Here is a 10787-nt window from a genome sequence, read left to right on the forward strand (position 1 = left end):
GGACCTGCGGGGACACCTGGACACGGACAGGGATAGGGACAGGGACCTGCGGGGACACCTGGACACGGACATGGACAGAGACAGGGACCTGCGGGGACACCTGGACACGGACAGGGATAGGGACAGGGACAGGGACCTGCAGGGACACCTGGACACGGACAGGGATAGGGACAGGGACAGGGACCTGCGGGGACACCTGGACACGGACAGGGATAGGGACAGGGACCTGCGGGGACACCTGGACAGGGATAGGGATAGGGACAGGGACAGGGACCTGCGGGGACACCTGGACACGGACAGGGATAGGGACCTGCGGGGACACCTGGATAGGGACAGGGACCTGCGGGTACAGCTGAACATGGACAGGGATAGGGACAGGGACAGGGACCTGCGGGGACACCTGGACACGGACAGGGATGGGGACAGGGACCTGCGGGGACACCTGGACACGGACAGGGATGGGGACAGGGACCTGCGGGGACACCTGGACACGGACAGGGATAGGGACAGGGACCTGCGGGGACACCTGGACACGGACATGGACAGAGACAGGGACCTGCGGGGACACCTGGACACGGACAGGGATAGGGACAGGGACAGGGACCTGCGGGGACACCTGGACACGGACAGGGATAGGGACCTGCGGGGACACCTGGATAGGGACAGGGATGGGGACAGGGACCTGCGGGGACACCTGGACACGGACAGGGATAGGGACAGGGACAGGGACCTGCAGGGACACCTGGACACGGACAGGGACAGGGACCTGCGGGTACACCTGGACACGGACATGGACAGAGACAGGGATCTGCGGGGACACCTGGACACGGACAGGGATAGGGACAGGGACCTGCGGGGACACCTGGACACGGCAGGGACAGGGACCTGCGGATACACCTCGACATGGACAGGGACATGCGGGGACACGGACATGGACAGAGACAGGGATCTGCGGCTACACCTGGACAGGGACAGGGACCTACGGGAACACCTGGACAGGGACAGGGATAGGGACAGGGACCTTCAGGGACACCTGGACACGGACAGGGATAGGGACAAGGACAGGGACCTGCGGGAACACCTGATCAGGGACAGGGACCTGGACAGTGACAGGGACCTGCGGGTACACCTGGACACGGACAGGGACCTGGACAGGGATCTGCGGGTACACCTCGACATGGACAGGGACCTGGACAGAGACAGGGACCTGCGGGTATACTGGGACAGCAACAGGGATCTGCAGGTACACCTGGACAGAGACAGGGACCTGCGGGTACACCTGGACCTGTTTCTGTGCCTGTACATGCACCTGCACCCACAGTTACATCCGGACCTGGACCTGCAGTTGCACCTGTACCTGTACACGAACCTAAAATTACACCTGTATATGGACCTAAAGTCACACCTGTACATGTACATGGACCTAAAGTTACACCTGTACGTGGACTAATACATGGACTTGCAGTTACAGCTGGACCTGTTACATGGACCTAAAGTTACTCCTGTACATGAACCTAAAGTTACACCTGTACATGTACATGAACCTAAAGTCACACCTGTACATGAACCTAAAGTCACACTTGTACTTGAGCCTAAAGTCACACCCATACATGTACATGGACCTAAAGTTACACCTGTACCTGCACATGGATCTAAAATTACACCTGTACATGAACCTAAAATTACACCTGTACATGCACATGAACCTATACTTACACCTGTACATGTATCTCGTTACACCTGTACATGAACCTAAAATTACACCTGAACCTACAGTTCCAACCACACCCCCCTACCTCTACCTGCAGATACTCCTGTACCTGTTCCAAGTCCTTTTCCAAGGAAACAACTTCCAGAGAGACCCTTTAACACCCTCAGAGCAGCAGAGAACACCTGCAGGCTGGGGGTATGTGGAATGAAATCCCACTGGATTGGGTGTTCAGCTTCCAGCAGTAAGGGACAAATGGGACAGAAAATGGGAAATTGGGAATGCCCAATGGAGCCAAGTGGGACAGGGTTATTGCAGTGAGGGAGTTGTGCACAGAGCAACCAGTTCTTGGGATGAGAGAATGGATTTTAGGTGGAATTAGGCGAAGGAGACAGGAATGGCCAAACAATCATCCCAAGCCTTTAGGGTTGGAATTTCTCCCTTCTACAGGAAACACAGTGAGTGCAGAGGGCACTTACACTCCTGGCAGGATCCCCCAAGAAGAACCTGTTTATCCCAGGATCATTAAAGCTAGAAATGCCCTTTTCTGGAAGATCCAAAGGATTCTTTAGGAAAAGGCGCCGGTCAGGAATGGGAAAATCAAGTCCTCCGTGTGCTCCCTGCTCCCGGGAGTGTGGGTGATGGCAGAGCCAGAGAACCCTTTTCTTCCCTTTACCTGAATTACTGGGGGTGATTCCGAGCCGGGCTCATCTCCTGCGTGTCCAGGCAGAGCTGGGAGCAGCCAGCTCGGAGCCAGGGCCGGAGCGTGATAAGCTACTCCTGGATGATGGATGGCACCACTGAGATCCATCATGCTCCAGCTGCCTCCCAGATCTTGGTATCTCCTCAGGAAATTCAATATTAAAATGTCATGTGCAGCTCTGCTCTCGTTTCCCTCTCTTTTCCTTACTTTTTTTTTTTCCCCTCCAAGAAAGAGCCGTGTAAGAGGCAGAGCAAGAGCTGGGCAGGCTGCCAGAACACTGGCTAGGTTTCCTTTAGTTTCTGGAAGGGTCTGGATTTCATACCCATGTTATTCCCTGCAGCCAACAGGCTGGTAACCACAGAACACACATACCTGGTGGAGATCCAAAGGGCACATGGATTGTGGGAATCCTGTCCAAATCCAGCCAACGTGAAAGGTGCCAGAGTGGTGGTGCTGTTGGTTCATTGGACAGTGGGTTTGTGCTGGGGCAGGAGAGCCACGAGCAAACATTCCCACTGTTCCAGGACCTGGGGAAGAGCCTCCTGAGGATGGGAATGATCGAAATGAGCTGATGTTTAACCAGTGGGGTGAGAGTTATCAGCAAAATTAGGAATTGACTGTGGTTTGTTAATCTGGGGAGCTGCGTGGAGAGGCCCCAAGTCTGGAGGCCAGGATACTATTATTTGCTATTTATGGAAGTACTATTTGGTTTATGTATGGTTTTCCAGTTGGGAGGTTGGGTGTTGAGGGGGGGAATTACTCAGCACCTGCAGAGGAAGTGCCTCTGCCTGTCCCAGTCCCACGAAATGAGCTTCTCCTCAAATTGTGAAGGGATTTAAACCCCTCTGTTCCCTGATAAAAGCTTGACAGCTGGTAGAAAAATGGAGTTTTACCCAAAAATATTGGAACACACTGCTTCAGGGGAGTGTCCAGTCGGAGGGTGGGGTGGGCATTGTGATGCTCTGCAGGGCCCAGGGCTTCCCACCTGCCTGGCTCCTGCTCCATCATCTCCCTGCTGTCATTTCCTGGTCCCTTATCTCCCTGCTATTAATTTCCTGGTTCTTCTTCTCCCTATCCATCATCTCCCTGTCCATCATCTCCTCGTTCATCGCCTCCCTGCCCATCTTCTCCTGTCCCCCATCTCCCTGTCCTCCACCTCCCTGGCTGTCGTCTCCTGGACCATCGTTTCCCTGCTCACCACCTCCTGTCCTTTGTCTCTCTATCGATCACCTCCCGGTCCATCACCTCCCTGTCCCTCTCCTCCTGCTCCATCTCCTTCCAACCCACCACCTCCTGCCCACCCCTCGTCGAGGGATCCGTCGAAGTCCCCCGGGGGTCTCCCGCTCCCCATTCCCGGCGGGGCCCCTCTGACCCCTCCGGGAGCCCCTTTTTCCCCCCGCGCTGCCCGGGGGCGGTGGCGCCGGGGCGGGACCGGGGGCGGCCCCGGAGCGGCGGCGGGAGCGGCGGAGCGGAGATGCCGTACCTGCTCATCAGCACCCAAATCCGCCTGGTGAGTCCCGGCGGGACCCCCGAGCCTGGGGAATTTCGGGGGGCGGGCAGGGACCGAGCGGGACGAGCGGCGGGACGAGCCCACGGGTGCGGTCCCGGGCTGGGCTGTCCCCGCTGCTGCCGGGGAGGGTGTTGGGGGTGATGCAGATTTGGGGGACGGTGCCCGGTGTGGGGTGTCCGGCACAAACCGCCCCCGCACTCCGCAAGAGCCCCCGGTGCCCAAACCCCGGGGGTCGGGGCGTGGAGAGCCCCCGGTACCCACACCACAGCTCTGCTCCCCCCAAATTCTCCTCTCCCAAACAGCGACTCGCTCGGGAAACTTGCGGCAGGATCCCAGGAACGCCAAAGGGACAGCTCTGCCCGCGCGTCCTCGCCGTCGTTTTCCCTCTTGTCCCCAAAGAGCCGTTCCAGGGTGGAAAACCCAGCCAAGGAGCGGACATGGCTGGCAGCAGGGTCTGGCAGGAGCCGGGCAGGGGTTGGGATCGCTGTCAGGGATTCCTGGCTGGGCACAGCCTGTTAGTCTCAGATAAAACCACAAAGGAAATGTAACTCCCCAGTGCTTGGCAGCACACACATCCCACAGGGCAGCTGCTCCCCAGCTCCTGGCAGCCAGCACATCCTGCAGGATTCTGCGGGAGCCCACAGCCCTGTGCTTTTCTAGGGTTTCCCTTTCCCAACCCAAAGGGGAGCCATCTGCCCGAAAGCCCAAATATGCCAGCGTGGTTTGGGGCAGGAAGGGGGGACGGTGAAAACAGCAGATGAGCAAAGGGAGGGAGCTGGGTGATGGACGCTGCTGCTGCCGCTGGAGATGTCCCATTACACATCCCAAAGGAAGCAGCAGTGGACTGGGAATGAGGACGTGAGGGGACGCTGCAGCACCGAAGCGTCTGCCAGCAGTGACAAACTGATTGAGTGATTATGGGTGAGGTACAGGAAAGGGCACATGTGCTGTTCCCTATCGGACTGGCAGCCTGGATCGGTGGAGCTCAGTCTCCCCTCTGGAGACTTTGGAAACTCTGCTCTTTGCCAGGGCAAAGCAAACATTTCCAGCCTGGAACTTGCTGGGAACGGCGCGTCCTGGCCTTGCAGGGGGGAATGACTGTGGTTTCCTGGCAGTGGCCAGGGCAGGGCTCACTGAGGTCCCCTCCTGGTCCAGACAGGTGGTTCATGGCAATTCCCTTCCCAGTAAAGCTCTTACTGGAGCTGTGCTGGGAGTGGGAGCAGGAGCGGTACCCCCACATGTCACTCACCGCTCCCCTGCCTCTCCCACAGGAGGCTGGTCCCACCATGGTGGGTGACGAGCACTCAGATCCCAACCTGATGGACTTCCTGGGGGCCAGGAAGAGGAACATGCCGGGCAACAACTTGTAAGTCCTCCTCTTCTTATTTTCCTGAGAAAACGTGGAGCATTTTCACTCCTGGCATTTCCTACAGCACCTTCCAGCTGTACAGTTAATCCTGGGGCATGTCTTGTCCTGCCTGCCAACGCTCACCTGAGGAAATGCTGCCTGATACTTCACTTAGTTCTTTAGTTTTTCCTTGCTCTGGCCCTCTTTTAGCACCTGACCCACCTTTCCCTCTCTCCTCACCCCTTACACACCAGGATGCTCCTGGCTGTTACCTGACACATGGCCCAGCTGGAACAAGACATGCATGGCTCCATCTGCCAACATCCCACCCCTCATCCTGAATTCAAATCTCCTTGGTCTGATCATCTCCAGCCCTGAGACACTCAGGAGCAAACGCTGCTGTGACAGCCTTGCTCTGCCTGTGGTGCTGAGCCACCTGGAATGCTCATCCACAGTCCATCCTGTCCTGCTCATCCGCAGACTGTCTGTCCCATCCCATCCTATCCCATCCAGCTCAGCCACAATCTGTCCTGTCCCATCCTGTTCTCCAGTGCAGCTCGAGGTTTCTCCCGAGCCAGCCCCTCTCAACAGCTCCCAAACCTTTCCCATGGGTTGCTGAGTGCTGAGGTCAGAGCTGCTTCTCGTGGTGTCCCCCTCGACTCCCACCCCTTCACCTGCGTGTTCCCAAACCATGGATATTTGCCACTTCTCCATGTCCCATCTCTGCCCAGGCCGAGTTTGACCTCAGCCTTCAGGAAAGTACCATGTGGAGACGTGACCAGCATCTTCCTCATGGCTTGGTCCACTTTGTTTCCTTTTTTTGCCCACTTGATATTCCACTCCTTAGTTTTATCTGGGAAAAAAACCCAAACAACCACAGAGCAAAACAAAACCCTAAATGCAAATGAACTTGACAGAGAGGAGCAGCTCAATTCCTGTTCACGTCCCACAGCACAGAGGAGAAGGATCAGGTATTTAACAGAAGGGGCCTCTTGTCCCAGCATATTCCTAAATTTCCGTCTGAGGAGCTGGGAAAACCCCCCCTACTCAGCACCAGCCTGGTAAACACCGAGGGCTGGATCCTCGGCTGCTGCAGCCTTAAAATCTGAGTGGGGTGGGAGATTTTAAAGAATAAGGAGATAAAATAAAATACTGAGGCCCCCCCTATCCCAACCGAATTCCGAGGGGGTTTGCCGGGCTGAGCCCTCCCTGTGCCGCTGTTCCCAAGACGGTGGGTGGGCAGGGATTGGCAGCAGCACTGGCTTCGTGCTGCCACCCGCCGAGCCCCGGGTTACGCAACGGGATGGGAGACACAACAGGGGAGAAGGAGAACAGGCTCCAAGAAGGAAGAAGCACTGCTGGATCCTGAGAGATTTGGGCAAGGATCCCTGGGATTCGGGTGGGAAAGGAAGGCAAGGACAGACAAATGCCTCTGTGGCACCTGCCCCAGCAGCTGGGGGAGCTGCGGGAGCACCACGCTGACCGGAGCACCACGCTCTGCTTGTTTGGGAGAAAGGATCTGAGGCTTCCTACGGGATATCCCTGGTGGATTCACCACCTTTCTTCCCTCGCTGTGGCCTGGAGCCTTTTGAGCTCCTTTTGCCCCACGTGCTCCTTGGCACAGCCTGGTGTCATAGTTGGGAACTCCGCTGCATCCCTGGGGCACATCCCCGTGGTGCATCCCCGTGGCGCATCCCTGGGGCACATCCCTATGGCACATCCCCATGGCACATCCCTTCAGCACATCCCCGTGGCACATCCCTGTGGCACATTCCCATGGCACATCCCCATGGCACATCCCCATGGCACATCCCTATGGCACATCCCCATGGCACATCCCCGTGGCACATCCCTATGGCACATCCCCATGGCACATCCCTGTGGCACATCCCCATGGCACATCCCCGTGGCACATCCCCATGGCACATCCCCGTGGCACATCCCCGTGGCACATCCCCGTGGCACATCTCTGTGGCACATCCCCACAGCACATCCCCACGGCACATCCCCACGGCACATCCCCACGGCACATCCCCACGGCACATCCCCTCGGCACATCCCCGCGGCACTGCACGTCGTCCCCGCGTGCTCTTGAGCAACAGGGAATTGGGAAAGTCCCCTGGCTGGAACGTGGCTGCTGGCACCCCGAGAGCATGGCCACGTGCCAGTGGGGCGAGCCCGGCCACCTCCACCAGCGTCCCAACCAGGGCCGAGAGCTCCGGGATCTGCACCACGGCCAAGCAGGATTTTCCCCAAGCCCTTCCTGAGCAGACACAGACGCTGCAAACCTCCCCCTTCCTGCAGCACCGTGGGCCCCAAAACCTTAACCGTGACCTTGGAGGGAGCCTGAAGGAAAGGCCTGAGCAGCACGAACCTGCTGGGAAACCGGGATGGACAGGTGAAGCACTTAACTCCCTGTAATCAGGGGGTGCACGGATCCTGTTCCGCAGCTCTGCACGGCCAAAAGGCCCCTCATTAAGTCCCACGAGGTGTGGGGAGCAGGCATGTGGTCGCCACGCTCTGGGCCTGTGGCAGAGCCCTGGGGGCAGCCAGGGGTGGCACAGGGACAGCTAGGATGGGCACAGGGAAGAGCCCAGATGGAGCACAGGGGCAGCCATGGTGAGGGGCAAATCCCGGACCCTCAGGTGCTGTGGACAAGGGGACTCTGGGTGTGCCCAGGTGGATGTGGGTCCTCGGCCTCTCCGGTCATTACGCGCTCTCAGCACCCTTTGGTCTTCACTGCGATCCCTGTTGGATTTGGGAGCCGAGGGCTGAGGCACCTGCTGACATTCAGCGTACCTGTTCCTCCGGGCACAGCCAAACCCCGTCCTCAGGGAGCTGGAGGAGAGCTGGGCAGAGATCCCAGGAGCTTGGCTGCTCCATCCCCGCAAATCGCCGCGCGCGGAGGACGCTCCTGCCCCACCCCTGCGTGGGCTCTCCTGGTTTGGCACACCTGGAGGCAGAGCAGGTGGAATCACACACCAAACCAGTGCCGATCTGGGATGACTTCTCTTTTCCCTGATGGCGTTTTATCTGGAAGAAAAGGCTTTGCAGGTGTCCCAGCCCCTCCATCCCGGCTGGATGCACACGGAGACGGCAGCGCGTCCGATGCCCACACTGTGCAATCTTTGCCTCCCTCAACACAGAGCTGTGATAAAGCCCCGGGAACTCTTTCCTCCTGATTTTAGCTCAGCCACTCCGTTTTTTAGGTTCCTACAAATCCCTGCCTCTGCTCCTTCCTCTGAATAATGGGAATAATATTTACCACCTCCCACTGGGAATCCGAAGGATTATGTGGCAACCCTCCTGGAGAAAGCATGGACTTCAAAGACATTTATAATAACACACATTATCTTTACACCACATCTATAATTACAGCCAAGTACAGTCTATCTTGAGAAACTGGAAAATCTCTCACATCTTGGGGTTATTTTGTGCTTTAAAGCACTCCCTGCTCCAGCACGGCTCTGCAACCCGAGCAGGAGCAGCTTTGGAAAGGCTTTTGGACCCTTTTTTATCGTTATTAGTATGAAAATCAGGAGAGTCTTTGTTAAGGTGGCCAAACTGGATCCCCAGTGATCCTGCAACCCGTCATTATCAGGCACCACGAATCACCTAAGGGCTGAGCTGCCCTGGAACTTATCCCAGCTGCTCCAATAAATGCTGCATCCCAGAAGCTGTGTCAAAGGAAAGGCTGGCAGACCCAGTGCCAAAGGTTCTACTGGCCAGCTCAGCTCTGCTGTCCCCACCCAATTCAGCCCAGTTTGTGTCTGGTCCTTTACTGGGGAGCAGTGTCACAGCCCTCAAGATTCCACAGAGGAGCAGACTCTGGGATCTAGGGGAAGGAACGAGCAGCTTCTGCTCCAAATGCAGAGCCAGCACAAAACCAATGAGGAATTAGGGCCAGACAAGGATCCCGGTGTCAGTTCCCAGACTCCCAGGTACTGCTGGGGCAGAGCAGCCTGTGCTCCACTTCACCTGGCACCTCTGTGCAGGACAGACAACTCCTGGCTTTCCAAAGCTTTCCCACCTGACTGAAGGCAGCACCTTGTTCCAATCCCCAAATATCAGCACGGGCTCTCAAACCCACCCAGCTTACAGACATGCTCCAACATGGGCAGAACATTGGGATTTCATTCCTTAGAAACACCTGAATCATTCCTCCCTGCTTGGCCCAGATTCTCCTCCTTCTCCATGAATTCCCAGAACTGTGTTCCCCTGTGTTTACCCATGAACCCTCTGCTGCAGTTTCAGCCCAGTTTCCGAGCAGCACGTGGCTCTGGACACCCAGTCCCTGAGCCACATTCCCATTTAACTTGATCCTTCCCTCCTGGTCAGGATTCCTCTTGGTTTGGCACCGTGGGCTGTGTCCTTCCCCTCGGGTTAACCAAAGCACTGTGTTGCACTCACCTGTGCCAGGTGCAGTCACTGGGCTTACCTGGGTTAGGACTGAGGCAGAGTCACTTCCACAAGGAAATTCCCGTCTCTTCCTCCCCCCAGCTCACTTTATTCCTCCTCTTTCCCGGGAGCAGCTGTGAGTACTACGTGAACGACGTGCCGCGCGTGGTCCTGGACAAGTTGGAGAAGCTCGGCTATCGCGTGGTCAGCATGACCGGCGTGGGCCAGACCCTGGTCTGGTGCCTCCACAGGGAATAGCCAGGAAGAATCCTGCCTTCCACCCAGCCCAGATCCTGCTGGACATCATCTCTACAGGACTGACAGCGAATTTTTCCCCCTTCATTCCTTCCTGTCCCAGACTCCCGGCGCTCGGGCGGGGAGAGGAGCAGCACAGAGGCAGAGCTGGACCCAGTGGGATTTTGCCATCCTTGTCATTTCCCAGGAGCATGGGGAGGAAAGGATGCCCAAAAATCAGGCAGAGGGAACAGATGGCTCCAGCTCTGCCTTCAGCAGGATGGCAGTCTGGCAAATTCCAGCTTTTTACATTTTAATCATCTATTTAGCATGCCTTGGAGGAAGCTCAGTAACAGACCTGTCTGCCTTCTCTCAGGCTGCCTGGAGAGGTCCATGCCTTCTCCCGAGCCAGGGAGGTTACAGGGGGACACCAGGCATGGACAGCATCCCATCTCATCCCTGAAATCTGAGGGAGAACCACTAAACCTACCCAGTGGTCCGAGAATCCCCTTCCCTTGGCAGCAAGGCCCATTTCCATCCCACACAGGATCGTGGTCAGCAGCATCCTCAGACTTCCAGATCCCAGAGTGCCATCCAAGCATAACACAGGGTTCCCAAAATAGCACAGAAAGGTGTTGTGAGCATTCCAGGAGCAGGCCCTAATCCCAACAGCAGCAGTTGCACTGCTGGGATGTTTGGGGCTGTGTATGGATCCTGTTGTAGGGGTAACACCAATAAAGCTTTGCTCTAAAGACACCAATGTCCTTCTGTGGGTTGTTTGAAGCTGCAGCCAAATCCTTCTGGATGCATGGCTCCCAGAGGAGCTTCCAGGGATTAAAAGCTCCAAGGTTTGGTGTTCTGCTGGCACCCCTCACACCCTGTCCCA

At 57.0% G+C, this 10787-nt stretch overlaps 1 protein-coding gene and 1 long non-coding RNA gene across 3 annotated transcripts; one reads left to right on the top strand and one right to left on the bottom strand.

Annotated features, from left to right (window-relative positions):
• The first annotated feature begins 3805 nt into the window (after positions 1-3805).
• GCHFR (GTP cyclohydrolase I feedback regulator) lies at positions 3806-10657 on the top strand. The gene is made up of 3 exons (XM_051777200.1): positions 3806-3921; positions 5193-5287; positions 9802-10657. Exons 1-3 carry the CDS (start codon positions 3886-3888, stop codon positions 9923-9925), a joined length of 255 nt encoding a protein of 84 aa, XP_051633160.1. The 5' UTR covers positions 3806-3885; the 3' UTR covers positions 9926-10657.
• Positions 5194-9803, bottom strand: LOC127466447 (uncharacterized). 2 transcript variants are annotated; one of them, XR_007902705.1, is made up of 4 exons: positions 9708-9803; positions 8069-8222; positions 6033-6122; positions 5194-5311 (listed from the first exon to the last, which is right to left on the bottom strand). It is a non-coding gene; the product is annotated as an uncharacterized LOC127466447 (long non-coding RNA). The 2 variants fall into 2 exon arrangements; XR_007902704.1 differs by lacking the exon at positions 9708-9803 and having other exon boundaries at positions 8069-8364.
• Positions 10658-10787: the final 130 nt, after the last annotated feature.

This window comes from Manacus candei, unplaced genomic scaffold, assembly GCF_025592945.1.
Source record: "Manacus candei isolate 608988 ecotype Guabito, Panama unplaced genomic scaffold, ASM2559294v1 h1tg000009l, whole genome shotgun sequence".
NCBI lineage: Eukaryota > Metazoa > Chordata > Aves > Passeriformes > Pipridae > Manacus > Manacus candei.

Bases quoted from the DNA above. Each gene is read 5' to 3' on its own strand.
- GCHFR (XM_051777200.1), top strand. From the start codon at position 3,886: ATGCCGTACCTGCTCATCAGCACCCAAATCCGCCTG. The intron at 3,922-5,192 runs GTGAGTCCCGGC...CCTCTCCCACAG, and splicing joins TCAGCACCCAAATCCGCCTG to GAGGCTGGTCCCACCATGGT. The intron at 5,288-9,801 runs GTAAGTCCTCCT...TCCCGGGAGCAG, and splicing joins AACATGCCGGGCAACAACTT to CTGTGAGTACTACGTGAACG.